The sequence below is a fragment of the Dryobates pubescens genome, chromosome Z (genome assembly GCF_014839835.1).
Source record: "Dryobates pubescens isolate bDryPub1 chromosome Z, bDryPub1.pri, whole genome shotgun sequence".
NCBI lineage: Eukaryota > Metazoa > Chordata > Aves > Piciformes > Picidae > Dryobates > Dryobates pubescens.
Genome location: NC_071657.1, coordinates 106,961,248 through 106,980,349, shown reverse-complemented (window position 1 = coordinate 106,980,349; position 19,102 = coordinate 106,961,248). Strand labels below are relative to the sequence as shown.

The 19,102-nt window shown below is 40.9% G+C and overlaps 1 protein-coding gene across 2 annotated transcripts; it reads left to right on the top strand.

The window, feature by feature from the left end:
* Window positions 1-72: 72 nt before the first annotated feature.
* HBP1 (HMG-box transcription factor 1) lies at window positions 73-19,027 on the top strand. Of its 2 annotated transcripts, none has more exons than XM_054178512.1 (11): window positions 73-115; window positions 4,355-4,547; window positions 5,645-5,879; window positions 6,752-6,884; window positions 8,569-8,680; window positions 8,835-8,947; window positions 9,281-9,437; window positions 9,980-10,124; window positions 12,310-12,639; window positions 16,328-16,469; window positions 17,955-19,027. In XM_054178512.1, exons 1-11 carry the CDS (start codon window positions 101-103, stop codon window positions 17,970-17,972), a joined length of 1,593 nt encoding a protein of 530 aa, XP_054034487.1. In that variant the 5' UTR covers window positions 73-100; the 3' UTR covers window positions 17,973-19,027. The 2 variants fall into 2 exon arrangements, with proteins under 2 accessions (XP_054034487.1, XP_054034486.1); XM_054178511.1 differs by lacking the exon at window positions 73-115 and adding an exon at window positions 1,026-1,248.
* Window positions 19,028-19,102: the final 75 nt, after the last annotated feature.

The window sequence follows — 19,102 nt, the reverse complement described above, 5'->3', positions numbered from 1 at the left end:
ACGTCGTCTTCGACCAGTCGGCGACCGACTTACCGTCATACTCGGGCGGGCCTTCATTGTGAGGAGGGGGGGGGGGGGGGAAGACGAGGGTAATTTGGTAATGGCGACGGGTTTGGTAAGTGTTACAAAGTTTGGAGCTGCCGCTTTTCGGGGTCTGCGAGGCCCCGGCGGGGGAGGGACGGGGTCCGCCGGGCTGGAGGGGAGCGACAGCGGCCGCGGACCTACTTGAGGAAGCTGCTGGCTTCTGTCAGCAGCAGTGGGAGCTTGTACATTGTTTACTGGGCGCTTTCTCTCAGCGGCCCGACGGAGCCGCCACCCTCCCACACTGCCGGGCCAAATCCCCCGGGTTGTGTGGGGACGCTGGCTCCGCTTGGGGCCTTTCGGTGGCGGCAGACCACGAAAGCAAACGAAACAGAGTGGCTTTCCCCCCATTATTTTTTTTTTTTTCTCCGGGGAGCGCACGCCCGCCCCAGTCTGTGGGAGCGAGGGCGCTCTGCGCCGCCGTGGGGAGTAGCGGCTGTTTGGGGAAGGAGTCTGGGGGAAGCTTGGAGCCGAGTGGGCCCCTCGCGAGGACGGTTGAGCGTCCTTGGCCGGGACGTAGCGGCGGGCGTTGGGGTTCGAGGAGGCGCCCCCGACGTCTGCCCTCCCAAAGAGTCCGAGCTGTTACGCAGTTGAGAATGAATGGGGCCTTGCGCGCATGCGCGGTGCCGGCAGAAGTTTATAAACAAGGGCAGCGTCCAGGCGGGGATCACATGACGGGTGGGGGGGGAGGGAGTGCGCTCCGGGCGCGGCCTCGGCCAGACGGCAGGCCTGGGGGCTGCCCGGTGGCTGGGGTGCGCTACGGAAGGGGCTCTGGCGGACGGCGCTCCTTTTCGGCCTCCCAGGTGGTAGCCGGCCGCTCTCCGGGGATCACGTACTGACGCGTGCTCACGCGCCTCTAACTCTGCTGTAAATACCTCCCTTATGTAATCGAAGTACAGTTTGTTCTGCGACGGGTGGTTAAACGGTGTGGGGAGGGCAGTGCTTCCTCTGCGCCCCCCCTGGGCGAGGGTGGAAGGGGAAAGACGCCCAGTGGAGTTGGGTAAAATCTGTGGTTCGTCCTGTGCAGTGCTAAAAGGTCGTCTGTGCGAAAACATCATGAATCATGTTCTGTGCTCCTCTGAGGCTCTGCCTCTGCAGCGTTTTTCTGGCACAGCTGTGCGAGTTGGGGATGTGAAGCGAGAATCCTTGATCAAAGCAGCTGTGCCAGTAAGTCTGTGGTGTAGATCCAGTCTTGCCGGTATGTTGTGTTTTACTTGGCGAAGCTGCAGTCCGAAGTTGTACTCCGAAACTGTACTCCATATTAAAACTCTATCCAGTGAGTTGCTGCAGGCATACACTTGGCCTGAAAATTCGGCAGTAGGTTGGGGGAAGGAAGGAAAATACCAGAAGGAGAGTCATGGGAAGCACTTCCAACCAGGCATTCCTGCACAGTGTGGTTTGGGTGGATGCTGCCCGGTTGCTGCTGAATCTCTTCTCAGCCAGTCTTTATTTTTGTCCTAAATATATTTTTGTCCCTCAAAAGTAGATGTGGCTTAGCTAATAAGCTTTTAGTTAATACCGACGTCGTTTCATCGTCACAGATTTACATATTTTGAAGCACCCAGTCATAAATAATTTAGCCACTAAAGAAAATGGCAGTCATTATGATCCTGCGAAGCATAGTTTTAAGAAGACATCTGTTGTAACAAGTTTTGAACATGATGTCAAATAAAAAAAACCTAAAAAATCTTCATGAGGTAATTAATGACCATTCTTCCTTGTGTCCCAGAACATTGAAAGAGTGAGGGTAAGAGAAGCACATAATGTCCAAAGTGGGCTTTAATCAAGTATTATAAAAAAAAGAAAGTTTGGCACTTTTTTTCCTCTTTTTTTTTTTTTTTAATTGTTGGAGGATTATTAATTTTTTTTTGGCACAGTGCTAGCTGTAGTATAGAGAGACTCCTAGAAAATACTTCATTTCTCAAACAAGTATTTTGTCAGACTAGTGTGTTTTATCTGTACCTTATCGCTCACCTGTTGGGATACAAGGAGAGGTACTTTCAGATCTTGGCAGCCCGCTGGAAGGAAAGTGAAGGTGGCATTCCCTCAGTAAGTTAGCTTGTTCATTTTGGCAGAAGAACGGGAATGGAAGAGAGAGAAGGAAAAAGAAGGAGAAAAACAAGATGTGGGGGGAGGAAGTAAAGCAGAGGGGGAGAAAGGAAAGGCATAAAAAAGCCAGAAAAATAAGGAGTGGCGTTTCAGACTTGGGAGATAATCAAGGTCCTGACCTGTACTACTGAGTTTTGGTATTTCTGTTCAGAAATGGAGCTTTCTGCTTTTGGGGTGTTACATAATTTTACTGTCTCTCATGGGCAATAGAGGAATAATTTGCATTAAAGATGCTTCTTAGAGGTGAAATGTGTATGCCATTGATTATTTAATTCTTATATTCTTATTTACCTTCCATCTTCACCCCTTAAAATCAGAATTGCATCATTGTTGCTTTTGTAGTCATGCTATTTGAGAAGAATCAAGCGTCTTTGTACGTTAGGAATGTAAGTGTATGTGTGTTTTGTGAGTATTTGAAAGATTAGGAGATGAGAATGTTAGACTGTTTCAATTTAAAAAAAAATGACAGCTTAGATCAGGCCTATTCTGATGGGGTCAGTATGTAATTCAGAGGATTATGTCTCCAAATACTTTGTTAACTACATTGTGTATAGGACAAGCAGCAAAATAAACAAAAGCTTCATAGAATGAGTAAAAATGTGGAATATTGTTAATGTGGGCTGTATACACACAACACATTTTTACAGTTCATTAAAATAAAGCTAGTTTGTTTTCATTATTATCAGATAACTGCATTTAGGGAACTTCAGGGATGATTGGAGTATTAGGGTGTTCTTAGCTGTTTATTTCTCTAATGTGTTGCATAACTACTTAGTGGCCATGCATATGGTTGGCTTTGCAGATTTTCTGTCTTACTAAGATGCTTTTTCAGCTGTTTTGTGAGGGACTCATGAGTGTGCATTAAAGTACAAGGTAGTCAGGTAGCTTTAATTCATCATTGTCATCTGAAAAGAACAGTAGATAACCAAATTACTGAAGACTGGATAACCTTGTTGTTCATTTTGTAGAGACAGTGGTTATGTAGAGCAATCCCACAGTTCCAACTGGTGAAGATTATTTAAAGTATTTCTTGTGATATAAATGCTACAATACTGGGATTTAGGGAAATTAAATTTGCTAGCAGAGGCTTCTTTTTCCTTCCATTTACAACACAGTTAAGGATGTTAGTAGTCAAATGTGTTTGAGATGTTATCTAGGGTTAAGATTACTAAGGCATGTGAAGGGCAGTGAAAAAGGCTTCTGCAGATAGACCAATGGTGAAAGGGTAACTAGGGAAAGCGTGGACCTGATACTAAATGGTGTAGGAGATCTTACATCAAAAGGTGGAGGATGACACCTTTGCTCTTCGTTTGCAAGGCCTCTTGATGGGTTCCTCAAGTCCCTGGGCCTTGTAACACACGTCTGACAGAGGAAGATGGTACTTGTCTGCAGTAGATGAAGAGCAAGTTAGGGCAGGCCAGTTCTGTGAGCCAGCCACGCACGTGCAAGTTGGTGAGACTCTGTGGGACGTGTCATGGCAGCTGGCCAGTGTCACTGTGAGGATGGTCTCCAAAAGGCAGTGGATTTGGTGGCAAGAGGGCTCCAAATAACTGGAAAAAAGATGTCATGCCTGGCTTGAAGGAGGAGGATGTGTGGAAACTATGGGTTGGTCAGCCTAACTGTATCCTTTAGGGATATTGTGGAGCAGGTTCTGACAGCCCTGCCCTGACTCTTATAAGGCAAGATAGAGTATAGTCCAAATGGATTAACCAAAGGCAGATCTCATCAGACTGACTCATCCAGTTGCCTTCTGTGACAGGCTGTGTGGTTCAGGGTACCAACACTGTTTACCTTGGCTTGAGTGATAATTGAGGAGATGACCTCAGATTCTTGGAGGCAACAGGCTAAGGAAAGTGAAGTTCAAGCCACATTTGGGGAACAACTTCTTTACAGCACTGAAACAGATTCCTGAGAAATGGTAGGGAATCACTGTCATTCAAAATACTAGAAACTTAAAAGGCCAGGGCCCCAAACTGCCTCATCTGACTTGAGAATTGACTCTGCTTTCTGCAGGGATTGTACCAGATCATCTCTAGATGTCTCATTCAAGATAAATTATGCAGTGGTTCTCAACAGGATTTAGGGTTGTGGTAATGAAGTAGCTTGTCAAATGCAACTTAACCATCTTATTTATGTACAAATTTTAACATCTGTCTCTTTGAAGTCAGATACTTTGGAGCATCCTAACATGGTGTGGGAAGTGAAGACAAATCAGATGCCTAATGCAGTTCAAAAACTCCTTCTGGTAGTGGACAAAAGAACTTCAGGGATGAACGAGTCACTGGAGTTGCTGAAGTGTAATGAAAACCTTCCTTCTTCTCCTGGATATGCATCCTGTGATGAACACATGGAACTTGGTAAATAACATAACTTCTGTGGATGAAGCTACAGTTTTCTTGTAGTGAAATTACTGGAAGTTGGCTAAGTGAGATTATTGATTTTTTAAATCTGAGTAGGGCAGTGGTTATGACAGTGCATTGTGACATCTGAAGGTCTTGCTTTGCAGTCACTTTTACCTTTAACCCATTTCTAGTTCTGACACACTGGCCTGTTGACTTAGATGTGCTCTTGAACTGAGAGCTACAGGTTTATACACAGGATCTCCAGAGAGGTGTTTTTTGGCTCAAGAATAACAAACTTACAGAAAGCTCAAGAGCTCCTCCTTAAGGAAAATTCTGCTCCTTCAGATGAGCTGCAAATAGAGAGTCTGGGCTAAAGGAATATTTAACTTCAGTTCTCATATATTGAGGAAAAATAGCGTGTGCTTAGAGAGTATTGGTATAATCAATGAAATATTTAACACATTTATCTGAAGTCATGGAATGATTGAGAATAACAATACCCAGTTACACAATAACATGTAACACAGACTTCCCTTAACAAGCTGAGCTCTCTTCTGCTGTTCTGTGTAATACACACCTGTGAAATGTGGAAGTTGTTGATAGAAATTCACCCCTACTGGGCTGTATACACAGATTTCTTGACTTCTGAGTTACTTAATTCTGTTTCCCTGATGGAAATACGAAAAACTTTTACACTTGTACAGCCCCTGGCGTTGACAGTTTTTAGGTTCATACCTGCTAGGACAGATTAATTTAGTAGCCTTTTGTTGACTATGTTAGTATTTCAGTAAAGTATGTTGCTACTTTGCATAATTCTGCAGTACAGTTCTGTGTAAACTAGTCAGTTTGGTAAAAAATTTAAAGCCAGAATTACTTGTTACTTAATGTTTTTCTTAAGCTGCTTGTTTGAATGTGTGATAGACTAGAGATGTGGTAATTTCTGTGGCCATTTTCAGTATTATGAATAGGGTTTGTGAAATGTTGGTAATTGTGGTATGAGAAAATATAACTACCTTGTTAGGTTTCCTTTTTGATTTTTATTTACAAGATTTGGTGTCTGGCTAGAGTTTATCAGTGGGTATAACAATGATAATTTGTGCATTTGTTTGTAGATGATCTTCCTGAGCTACAGGCTGTGCAGACAGATTCTACCCCACCTGCACTTTTTCAGCTTGGTGCTGATGTTTCACATCAGGAGTGTTCAAGACCTTCGTGGAACCAACATACCTCAAACAGTAATTCAGAAAGTGCTTATTCTTGTGAGAATGGTGTGAACTGGTTGACAGAACTAGCAAATATAGCCACAAGTCCACAAAGTCCTTTGATGCAGTGCTCCTTTTATAACAGGTACTGACATTCATTTCAGTTTTGAACTCTTAAAATCTGTAATGTTATGTTTCCAGAAACATTTCCTTCACTCAGTCTTCCCACCTGACTGTGAACTGGAACCCTGGTTTTGATCTTTTCCATATAGTAACTTTTATGTTTTTCCTGTGCGAGAGAGTACAGGACTCATTTCAGAGCCTCTTGCAAGAGCTGCTTAATTGACAGCTGTGAATGAGTTAGGATGGCATAAGGACATTGCCTAACCACAGAAAGCTCAGAAATTGTGGGCATTTACCTATTGTGAAGCAGCAGATGAAAAAATAGGATGAATTTGTTACATTGAATTCTTAATACTTACTAGTGCATTACCCTTCAATTTTTTATTTTCTTTTCTAAGAGCTAATGTGCTGTGTTTCTTATTGATACTGTTTCAGATTTGAGATCTGGAAATTCTATAAGGCTCTGGGAAGCAGTGATAGGTCTTAGACATTCCTGGGCTCCACCTTCTATTGTACAGATTTGGTCTTGGGTTTATAGTAAGAAAACAGTATAGGTGGGATTTAATCATCAGGACATAGCTGATGTGCTTATGTAAGAATAGGGTATTCTGCTTAAGGTATTTGTAAAAACTTTAGCATTGTGACAAGGAGCTGCTGGCATGGTGGCAGTACTGTCATTGGGGTGATGTGTAGAAGTCATGCAGGAGTTGTGCTAAATACTGCCTTTGCCTGAGCTTGTACCCTTTAATCATCCCTTTTGCATACTGCTGTTTGGGAAGTTTTGTTTGTAGCTCATGCAAAGAGAAGTATTTGTTAAATAAAAGCATTCTAGAGTAATGGCAGCATAGCCTTATCTTAATCTGAGAAACTTTAAAATACACTTTTCTGTTGTAGATCATCTCCTGTTCACATAATAGCTACAAGCAAAAGTTTACATTCCTATGCACGTCCTCCACCAGGATCCTCAAAGAATGATCCTAACCTCTCCAAGAATGATTTGGATGAAACACCAGTCAGACACGAAAGGGTGAGTGCTTCTGAAACATTCCTGAAGTAAATAAAGATGCACGAGTAATGGATTAAGGTTTTTTTAAATAGAAACTAGTCTAAAATGAAATATTATTCTGTTTAGTTTTAATACCATTTCTATTTACTACAGATTTTCTGTTACTTCTTATTTTAGCCAGTGCAGTAGGATTGTAGTGCTGCATTATAGAGTCCACATTTTTGTGAAGATACCACGTTCTAAGAAAGCTCTGCTTTTCCTCTGATTCCTTCTGTAGCAAGCTTTACTGTAATACAATTTTTTGTCTGTTGCCTTGAAATAAGGAACCATCTTCTTTTCACAGAATCACAGACCTTGACAGACCATCTAGTCTAACCCCTCTGCTTGAACAGAATTACCTAGAGCAGGTCACACAGGAACACATCCAGGCAGGCTTTAAATGCCTTCAGTGAAGGAGACTCCACGACTGCTTGGGGCAGCGTGTTTCAGTTCTCTGTCCACCCTCACAGTGAAAAAGTTTTTCCTTATGTTTACATGGAGCCTCTAGTGCTCCATCTTGCACCTGTTGCCCGTTGTCCTATCATTAAACATCACTGAGAAGAGCCTGGCTCCATCCTCCCAACACTCACCCTTCACATATTTATACACATTAGTGAGGTCACCCCTCAGTCTCCTCTTCACCAAGCTAGGGACCAAGCTGCCTCAGCCTTTCCTTGTAAGGGAGATACTCCACTCCATTAATCATCTTTTTGGCTCTGTGCCACCCCCCAGCATGCCATTGGCCTTCTTGGCCCCAAGGGCATATTGCTGGCTCATGGTCATCCTGTTGTCCACCAGGACTCTAAGGTCCTTTTCCCCAGTGGTGCTCTCCCAACAGATCAGCCCCCAGCCTGAACTGGTACATGATGCAAGACTACGCTTGTTGTATTTCATTAAATTTATCCCCACCCAATTCTCCAGCCTATCCAAGTCTTGCTGAATGGCAGCACAACCTTCTGGTGTGTCAGTCACTCCTCCCAGTTTTGAGTCATTGGCAAGGTTGCTGACAGTGCCCTCTGTTCTCATCCAGGTCATTGATGGGTATATTGAACAGCACTGATCCCATTACCAACCACTGAGGGAGTCCACTAGATAGAGGTGTTCAACTAGACTCCGTCCCATTGACCACAACTCTCTGACTTACTTCCTTCCACCCGTTCACAATCCAGCTCACTACCTGATTGCCGAGACCATGCTTCCTCAGTTGCGCTGCAAGCCTTTAGATATGCCAAACCTGTCAGGCCTGCTTTTTCATTTCCTGTATATTAATTTGTGTCTGAAACATGTCTGCTAAAAGACATGATGGACTTTTTCCCAGTGATCTATGTAGACCTGACGTGTCCTTACAGTTTTCCAGTAATTTAACTGTAGACTAATGTGTGCTTTGAATGGCTCTGGGGATCACCAAGTGATGAGAACTTGTCAAATGCTTGTACCTAAGCTTTAGATACTCTGTAGATGTGAAATGAGACTCGGGATAGCGCATGTGATCAAAATACTCCAGTCACATCACATTCTTTGATTTTTGCCTTCCTGTAACATTCTTACTCATATTGAAGGCAAAATGATGACGTAGATGCAAATTAGCGCATGTGTCTGAAAACTTGAGACCAGCCCTAAAATCTTCCATGGTAAAATAGCAACACCATTTTGGTTTTTTTAATAGGTGAATAGTGAATCAGAATCTGGCATTTTCTGCATGTCATCACTTTCAGATGATGATGATTTAGGATGGTGCCATTCCTGGCCCTCAACTGTTTGGCATTGTTTTCTGAAAGGTAAAATAACATGTTTCATCAAACAAGTACTTGTCTTCTCTTGTCTTTTTGGTGTGGGTGGGTTTTGTTTGTTTGTTTTTCCTTTTTTTGTTGTTTTGTTGTTGATACTTTTTTACATAAGACTAATGCTTTGGGTGTTCAAAAAATCCATTAGGCTCTCGCCTGTGCTTTCACAAAGGACACAATAATGAATGGCAGGATGTTGAGGATTTTGCAAGATCTGAAAGCGGTGGAAAAGAGGAAAATCTCCCAGAGAGTCCTTACAAGGTAGCTGTTAGTTTTAACAAATTGATCCCAGTACTTGCAGCAAATGTTTAGTTTCTTGTGTTACCCCAGTGCCTTTAATTACTGTCTCAGGAAGATGGGTTTATATTAAACTAGAGTAGATCACTGTACTATTTGACTGTTGTGCTATAAAGCAATTGAACTCAATTAATTTAGGTGTATTTTAAATGTTACATTGCCTTTATTAATTTGTACAGAGGGCACTTACAATGTTGGTACTTCTAAAGTAATGTAAGATGATGAGTATGCACCTGCAGTATACACAGTATGTGTTTCCTCTAGGGGAAAAATTCTGAATTGTATGTGTGTTTACAGGGATATGGTTCTGATGGTTTGAAGTTGATTTCTCATGAAGAAAGCGTTTCCTTTGGTGAGTCAGTGCTAAAGCTGACTTTTGACCCTGGCACAGTGGAAGATGGCTTGCTCACAGTAGAATGCAGACTTGATCATCCTTTTTATGTTAAAAATAAAGGTATGAAATGCTACAAATACACTTGGTTATGTATTACAGTACTCTTAGCAAGTGGTTGCAGATTTTATTGATGCCCCATGTTGTTGAAGAAATCGATAGAAGCAGTGTTGTAGAATCAGTTTACTATCCTTGTAAAGAAATCCAGAATTTGAAGAAAGCTGTAAAGCTACAGAAATACTGCATATTTCTTAAGGAAAAACCTGGTCATGTATGTAAATGGAGCTCAGGAAAGCTGATAAATTGGGGGGGAGAAAGGAAGGATGCAAACAAGGGAGGTTTTTTCTCACTTGTTAAACGTGGAACTTCTCATGATGAAAGTTTCCAGGTTTTGATTACCACTTATGCTTGAATGAGATTTTATGAGATAAAGTATTTGCGATAAGAATTCCCTGAGTAAGTGTTTCCGGTTTTTCTTCCGGGTGAAGGAAATTCCATCAGGGCATTTTTATAAACCTATACCATTTAGAGAGATAAGATTGCTCCAGTTAAGACCTAGAGAGATTGTCTGCCCTTTTGTCTAATTTAACTCTTTACCACTTCAGGTTGGTCATCTTTTTATCCAAGCTTGACTGTGGTACAGCATGGCATTCCATGCTGTGAAATGCATCTTGGAGATCTGTGTCTACCTCCTGGACACCCTGATGCCATTAACTTTGATGATTCAGGTGTTTTTGATACATTTAAAAGGTAATTTTTGGATAAAGTGGCTTCAGTGGTTCTTGTATTTAATGAGTAGGCACCTTAAGTCTACAAGAATTTGAAGCATTGTGTGGAACAAAAAGAGAGTACTTCTGGTAATACAAGCTAAACAAGAGGGAAAAATAAAAATGAAATGCTAGGAACGGTGTGTAATTATGTGCTCTGATAAACAGCAAAGTAATGCCTTGTGGTGAAATCACTTTTTAGCCCCTTTTTATGATAGTTTAACACAGATTTGGTAAAGCAGTAAAAATACAAATCTGTATACATTCTGAAGAATTTATAAGGCAGGTTGTGTTTGAAAAGCCTAGTGCAGTTTTCCCCCAAGAGTGAGCTATTAACTTGTACTTCATGTGCAGCTGTATATCTGAATTACCTGAGGTGTTTCTTAGTAATAAATGGATGTCCTGTGGCTTTAGAGTACAGTACTTCAATAATAAGTTCTTAGTATTTCTGTATTTTCTGCTTTTTATGATTCTTTTCTAGTATAGCAAACTTACCTAACTTCAACATTTGATTAGCTTTGAGGTTTGCCTTGCTTTGAGCAAGAGATTTAACCAGATAGCCTTCAGAGGTGCTGTCCAACATAAAGTGTTCTGGGATTCTATGGGAAACAGTATTTTTCTATACTAGTCTGAGATTTCTGTGTTTAGTGGAATCCATCTTCTGTGATGTTAGTTCCTTTTAACATCTGTTTTTAGTCCAGTTGGGTTTGGTTCATTTGGGATTTTTTTATGATGGAAAAAGCTAATTGAAAATGCTGTTTGCTGTTCAAGCCCTAGGAGTTCTTGTATGATTTTGGTCTGGCATAGAGAGTGATTTGAGATTGCTTGTCTTCACTTGTCTGCTGTCTGCTTTTTAACTTCTTACTAACTCCCATATTTACACCTTGAGGAAGAGATTTGTCTTGTCTCTCTTACTCATCCTGCAGCCCAGCTACATACTGTCTGGGCACTTCAAATTCCTTGTTTCTCTTCCTGGACAGAAGGGAGCAAGTCACTGAGAAAGGAGGATGTGGCAGCAGCTATGGTTAGCGGGACAGAAGAATTCAAAACCCTGTTGATAGGAATTGTGCTGGGACTGTTTGTAGAACAGAGAGGTCCTTTTTCATTATCTTGTGAACCTCCTCCAAGATTGTTCACATCATCCCTTCTTTGTTGTTTTTCTAAGGGTTTTAGGAGGCAGCACTTCAGGCACCACCCTTGTTTAGGTTCTGCTCCACATGAAGGAGCTTCCTTTGCTGATGGGGGCTGGACTGCCACTTGGCATATTGCCTTGCTAGCAGTTCCTATTCTGTATTTGCAAAAAAGCTTTTGAAAACTCTTAATTTTTTCCCATAACAACTAGAGCCACATTGACCAGTGAGTAAGCAGAGCCTTGGGGTTGTGGTGGTAACTTAGTGTTTTAGATTTATGGTCGAGTGATACCTTTACAAGTGTGGTTTCCCCATTCAGCAAGGTAAAGACGGTATAGCCCATGTTTCCCAGACTGATATGCTCATATCTGGAGATGATAAGTCTGTGGAACTGAACTTCTTCTGTAGTGGCTAGAGGTTAATTGCAGTTGTTGGTCAACCAACAATTACATCAGTTTATGGAATTTGGAGGTTTAAACTCATCCACACTGTTGAAATACCAATGGATCTCACATTTTGGTCACTAGAGGGCAGACATTTGTCAAGTTTGAATCAAATAGTTTGCAACATCATGGGTCTCTAAACAGTATTTTAATTTCAGTGGAATGTTTGTCTTTAAAATAATGTGCATTGAACTGCCTAGAGAGGTTATTTGTATAATAGTGTGTGTATATATATAATATATTTTAATACAGTGTTTTCATATTTGTAATTAACACATATTTGCAAGGGACCTTAATGCTTATTCTTCTGACATCAGTTGTCCCTTTCAGTACCTGTCATTCACTGACCAGATGTGATTTATCATAAGGATAGAAGCATAAAGGAAAAAAACCTTACTTCAAAAGAGGGTGAAATTTGAAGACCATGTATAATTACAATGTTTGTTTTTCATACTGACATCTGCATCAGGCACAAACCCTTGTTACACAAAAGAGACCAGAACATTAGAAATGTAGCATAGATGAAGAATGAACAGCTGTGTAGGGATTTTACATGACAATTAATTGGCCATTTTATGATCTCTTTTTCTTGTAGCTATGATTTTACACCAATGGATTCCTCTGCAGTTTATGTGCTAAGCAGCATGGCTCGCCAGCGTCGCGCTTCTCTATCTTGTGGAGGATCAAACCACCAAGATACTGAGAGATCAGAATGCAGTAGTAAAAACTGTGCGTCTACTGCATCGTCTCAGCTTTCCTCCAATTCTTTGTGCAGCAAAGCTGGCAAAAGCCACAGCTCAGGGACTGCAAGTACTGTGAGTGCCACTTCTCCAAACAAGTGCAAAAGACCAATGAATGCCTTCATGCTTTTTGCCAAAAAGTACAGAGTTGAATATACTCAGATGTATCCAGGGAAAGACAACAGGTAATGGTCTGAAATTGTAGTTTTGTTATCACTGGTGAGCTAGCAGAGTATCTGTGTCCCACCTTTCAATTTAAGTGGACTGAATTTTGTATAGAAATAAAATTTGTGTGTTTTGTTTCAAGAACCATTTTTTGAAAGGTGCTGACACAAAAATTTGTTTATAGGCGGACTTTAAACGTGCAGTGCTCAGCAGATCTGACATAAACCATTTTGGGCAAACTTACCTTCTGAGAAAGCATTTGGGTAAAGCAACTGACATTTGTATATATGTGCACAGCAGAGTCACAAATAAGCAGCAGTCTTTGTTTACACTGATAAGAAATCTTCATGGGGGAAAACTACCAAGCTCTCTGCTCATGTACAGTAATGGAAAAAGGAAATTTCTGATTCTTCTGAGTGAGTCTGCAAATCGTTCAGTGAAGTTACTATACTTTTTTCTCTGTATATCATACTGACAGTACCGATTGTTGGGGTATCTGAAAGCTCTTCATCCAAATAGTACATTGCCAAATTTGGCAGTGTACTAAAGGCATTCAGCAGTCTGCTGAAACTTGCAAGAAGAGTCATGTGAGCGTGTGTTTGTAGGAGGGTTCTGTGTTGGTTTGTTCATTTGGGTTTTACCTATCTGCAGGTTCATGTCTACACTCGTTTTTGATAGAGGTCTCCATTATATGTATTTGAAATAATCCTAATGTTCTGTTCTGTTTGTGCACAAGTATAAACTAAAATGCATGAACGTGCACTGATCTTATAATCAGATTTTTAACGTATATAACATTATGAAAAATGGTATAGTAAAAATTGTCACAGAAAAATTGTAGTACTGAATTTAGTAAAAGCTAAAGGTGACAGGGCTTTGAGAGGGTTTTGCCTGTTTTATAATGCTCTAGTAAGGAGGCTGTAGGTGGTGCTGAGAAATAAAATGCTACCATGCAAATGATACAGCCTTAAATCCTGACCAGTCTTGCGTGTTCTGCTGCATTTACAGTAATTCCAGTGAAGCACATCTGCTGCCTTTAAATCAATTTCAACTACCAGTGAGAACTGGAACAGAAAGTCAGCTAGGGAAGTTCATGATGGTTATGTATTTAATTTAAAATGTTGATTTCAAATGGATGCAGTGAACAGGAGCTGCAGCTAGATGGATATGATAATAAGTCAAATATTTCAGTGAGCAGGTTTACTTTGAAGGAAAGTGATAACAGAGTTAGAAGCATGCATCAGTGTGCACTGCTCATGTGCTGTTTGGAGGCAGTTTCTTGGCAAATACGTAAGAGATGGTAAGAGTTCGTGATCACTGATTTGACAGGCATTCAGCTACTGTCATTTAAGCATTGCTGGGGCATTCATCTGTTCAGAGGTAACTCTTATGTTTTGGTTTTTTTTCAATGTAAATATGTATGTGCCATTTTCAGATTGCCAAGTAAGGGTTGGTTGCATGTAGTGCCCCTTGCTGTGCACTGGAACTCTTGTGTTTGCTACAGTTACTTTCCTTGTGCATGAAAGAAAGGACAGAGTTAAGCCATTTGTTCTGAGACAAAGTAGCTCAAGCCATGTCAACAAGATAGCTGTAAACACTCCGTGCAAGTCAGCATTCACGTGATGCTCAAGCATACTGTGGACTGCAGGACTGTACTTGAGATACTATGTTAGGGTGGCACTTGTTTCTTATAGATTATCACTGTAACTGCAGGTGAACTTGATTGTGCATTCAGAAATACTTTGAATAACATGAGTAGCATACATGCTGAAGATGAAGAAAATCATCTGAACCAAGAACAGCACTCATTATTACTTACTAAACTTGGGGCATTCTCAGATACAGTTTGACAATTTCTTTTGAGTGAATCGCAGTATAAGGGGTTGCATCCTGCATGCTAATCTCTTGCTAAAATATTGTCAGGTATCTTACAGCACTTTAAGAGCACAAAGGCAGTATGCAGAGCACTGCAACGTTCTGATGAGGTGAAGGACACCAAAGGCAACAGTGCAGTAGGGTGACTTTGTTCTCACTTGTTTCTGGTCAGAAGAATTAGGTCTCTGTTACGTCAGGAAATTTCTCAACATGTTTTCAGTATCTATGGTTCTCTCATTGAACTGTTTCTGTAGAGAAGTGGAGGTTTTGTCTCTATTAGATTTTTCAAGCATTTGAAACTTACAGAGGTGTACTGACTTTCAGTGCCTCAGTGCATTTTTTTCCTCCAGTGGTATAAAGCACATGTTTTTTAATTTGAAATACAGAGATTTCCTATTGTGTTTGTTTGGAAATGCAATGGCTTTTTCAGGAAACTTGCTTTCTCTGGGTTATTTTGTTCTCTCCTGGGGGTATGAGTGATCCAGTACAAACTGGTGACCAAAACCAGACAGGTTTCTGGGGCTGTTGATTTGCCCCTGGATACTGCCACATCAGCTAGTTAAACCTCTGTGTGTTTACTTCTGACAGACCAAAGTCACTGGTTCTTAATTTGGATAGAAACCCAGAAATTCCATTGCTGAAGAGACAGGCTGTGCAAATGGATAGGATGTGGTTGCAACATTCAGCAGTTTAGAGCTAAGGAGTCACCAGAGCATGTGACAGCATAGGCTTAATGGCGGTCCCCACAGGGTCCTTTTCTGTGCTCCCCAAGTACTCTGCAGCTTGTGGAAGCCCAAACAGTGGTGTTGCAGGATTAAATTCCCTTTTCTTGTTATGTTGCAGAAAAGTCTTCAGAACTGCTGTATGTAAAATGCTATGGAAATGGTTGATAGCACTGATCTTGATTCTGTTAGTCTGAACAGCTTGGCTGCCAGCAAGGAACTTTTCCATGTGATAAAGTACTGAGTTGTATGTACCTCTGTCTCCAAGCTGGCCATAGAACTGACTGTAATGTGAGCCAAAGCATGCCTACTCAGTAGGTTAGTAATTGTCATTGATAAAAGAGCTGTTGTCTAGAGATTTTCATTCAGCTAAAGGATGGAGTTCAAGCTTTAATGGAATATTGATCCAACATTTGGGAGTGCAGTTAAGCAATTTGGCATGATAATACAGGGAAATATTGTCCAAAGACATAAGCTTTATAAGGAGTGGAAAAACCAATTCATTCAGCTTCTGGAAATGATAGCAGGGGTTTTAGAACAAACGCTTCCTTCTGTGCACAAATGGGAACTTACAGTGTGTTCTGCCCAGTCTGGGTTAAAGGTGGAGGACATTACACATGCCTATTAAATAGACACGGGGGTTTGTAGTTAACCAAATACTTGTTTGGCTGAGGTCATATTCAGATCATTGCCCTGATTATTAGAGAACATATTTGTAGCAAATCTGTCACAGTCTTCTCATACAAAAGTAGAGCAATACAAATGTGAGTTACCATTTGGTGGTGGTGTTCTGGTTTTTTTAACATCCCTATTTTGCTGGTTTATGTCAGTTGCTGTGTGTTCAAATGTGCGTGCTCTGAAATGTTACAATGTGCATTGACCCATGCTTGGCTCACACAAGAAGTCTCAGCTGTTCAACTGTTACAAGAAGTATAAGAAGATAATAAAAAGCATGGTTGCTCAAAAAAAAGAGGTTTTAAAGATACAGTTGATTTCCTTTGTATGCATTATTTCCATGTTTAACTTCTGTCTTCTTTTAGGTGCTGAGATAAAATAATAAGGGTATTTCTTAACACCCTGTCCTGACCTACTGTAAACATTTATCTTGCAGAGCCATAAGTGTGATACTTGGTGACAGGTGGAAGAAAATGAAAAACGAAGAAAGACGGATGTACACACTAGAAGCCAAGGCCTTGGCAGAGGAACAGAAGCGTTTGAATCCTGACTGTTGGAAACGAAAACGAACAAATTCGGTATGTTTGTGAAGCAGTCGTCTTCTTTATGTGGAGTAGCTACAATGGTAGCTCTCCAAACCTTCATGCTGCTCCCATGTTGTGTAACCTTGCAGATAGTTGGCAGGAGGTGGGTCAGGAGAGGGTCTGTATTCTCAGTATTTTATGAGAGTTCCATGAATTCCATTGCATTTAGATTGTGAAATGCAGGAGGACATGTGACCTTTCGCCGGAAGTACCTGACTTTATGAGGTGGTACCTGAATTACATCTGTCCCTTCCCCTCAAACAGAGTTTTAACAAAATCTTTCTCTGTTGTGATTCAGTCAGTAAAAGCATTTTCTTTACTTTCTTTACTCATAATTTATATCTGCATGTATAAAGTTACTGAGGGAGCAATTTAACTTTTTTCCATTAATCCCTTTCTTTTATTCCTCTGTTTTAATTGCAAAATAAATACAATAGATAACACTTCTGTAGGGAAAGAAACTGTTGCCCACTTAGTATTTAAGAGTGCACAGCAGTGTATTAGTAGGTGATGAGTGCTTTTAATGTAACATCAAAACAAGGAGATTCTGACAACCTGCATATTGAACTGGAAGAGTATGTTGGAAGGAAAGATCCACTGAAGTGCATGCAATGGCAGGTCCTTTTATCAGCCCTTTTATGGCTGGCTAGGAGCATCAAGCATCCTGCGGATTTCACAGATTTAAGAATTCATCCTCAAACTCCTATCCTTTCATGTGTAAATGAGGCTACTTTCTCAAGAGCATATGCAAATGTTGCCTTAAGACTGAATAAGAAACGCTCCTGCACTAAGTCACTTCTTACTGCTACACATATTTGGTGCCGAGTTTTCAGTCCCTTGTTGCAGAAGGGTTCCCAGCTGCTAGGCACAAGCTGTTTTTCTGTTCACTGTATTCTATTCTAATCAATCATGACAGCTTCTGTTAAGAGTTCCTTGTGGAAAAATACTACTATTTACTTCCTTTTACTCTACAGCACTCTTGGGCATTGTATGGTGAGACTGAGGTCACTTCCCATGTCCACCTGTGAGCTTAAGGAACTCAGTGGGACTGTTTATGTGGAACTGAAAGACATGGTGATGGCTTGGCCTTTCTAGGGATGACTTTCTTACCCTGCCTTGTAGTAGGGCCTTTGTCCTTAGCGTCTTCCAGCCAAGGTAACAATACTGGCAGAACCTATTACATCTCAGTGTTCAGAGCAGGAGATACGTTGGGTTTTTATTAATGGCTTCATTTCAGTGTACTAAGAATGTTTGCAGCTTGATCACTTTGCCAAGTAATGATGCTGGACTGCAGGCTGTGATAATGAAGTCTTGGTCATCAGGAGGAAACATCATCTGTTGCGGCTTTGGATGTCCTCTGAATAACTGACCAATGAGTACAAGTACTCCTGGCTTTCAGAACCAGTGTTTGCTACATTAAGATAATGTCTAGTTCCTCTTTGCCTGGTAACCCCTAACCTGTTTTTTCTCTTTTCTCAGGGATCACAACAGCATTAAGCCAGAATTTTCCTGTTAACTCTGCATTTGCAAAATGGCTGTTGCTTGATGGCAAGAAGATGCAGTATCAAGGTCTTACTATTTGTTGTGACTTTGTGTGACCATAAAATACTGGCACCGTCAAGTCGGAAATGATCTAATATGAGTGCAGATTTGCTTTTTGCAATAGAACATTAAGTAAGCTGAAACTATCAACATTTTAAACCAAATTGCCTTATTTTTTTCTTCCAAACTTCATATATGTATCAGGTAATATAGGCTTGAAAATGGATATCCTGTGGTGCTACAGTACTTTAGAAGAGGCAAAGGAGATGTGTAAAAATGTTTATTTTTAAAAGAAAATGTACAAAACCGGGAATTTTAAAATACATAACAGCTGTTTATGTACATTGATTCTTATTGCTGATTAATATGTATTGCACAACCATATTACTTTCTGGTTTTTCTCAAATGGCAAAGTGTATTATCAGCCTCTGCTTCCCAGCGCTGCCACTAAGTTACCCAAATGTGTGGAAAAAGGAGAGCCTAGTCTAATGTAGCTGTGGAGTTGCTTCCGGGACTGCCATGTATCCAATGTGTATCCTTAAGTGAGATCTCTTTGCACCAGCTGGCACTAGTGAGAGCTGTTACTTTTGGTGGAAACAATGGCCCAGGACAGGATGAAACAAGTAGGTAGCATTATCTCAAGAAAAATGGTGCTGTTGATACTGCCACCATCGTAGTTTTAACTCTGTGTTTTGTCTTTGCCACATACTCTACAATATTTTATTTTGCCATAAGACATCTTTACGGTGGGGGCAAACTTTGCACTTAACTCTTCGTGCAACACTTGCACTTTTCCTCTGTCTAAAACGAGAGCAGCTGCGTTAGGTTGTCGATGGCTTCTGCTGTGACCTTCACAATCATGGCTTTTCCACAGCTCTGTGTTTCTTTCTTCTTTTTTTAAGAATCACAACTGTAAATTTCAGTCTGTGACACGTCTACATGGTGTTGCCCCCCGAGATTTTTGCACACTATATTCTTGTATATTATTACAAATAAATTCATTAAAATTTGGTGTTGTGTAGTTTATAACATGAAGACAACTCATCGCTAAGCCCTGCAGAGGCAAACTTCTTCTGCATCAAAAT

Excerpts from the sequence above, each read along its gene's own strand:
- HBP1 (XM_054178511.1), top strand. The coding sequence starts at position 1,138 with ATGAATCATGTTCTGTGCTCCTCTGAGGCTCTGCCTCTGCAGCGTTTT. Across the intron at positions 1,249-4,354 it reads TGATCAAAGCAGCTGTGCCA|TCAGATACTTTGGAGCATCC; the intron begins GTAAGTCTGTGG and ends GTCTCTTTGAAG. Across the intron at positions 12,640-16,327 it reads TATCCAGGGAAAGACAACAG|AGCCATAAGTGTGATACTTG; the intron begins GTAATGGTCTGA and ends TTTATCTTGCAG.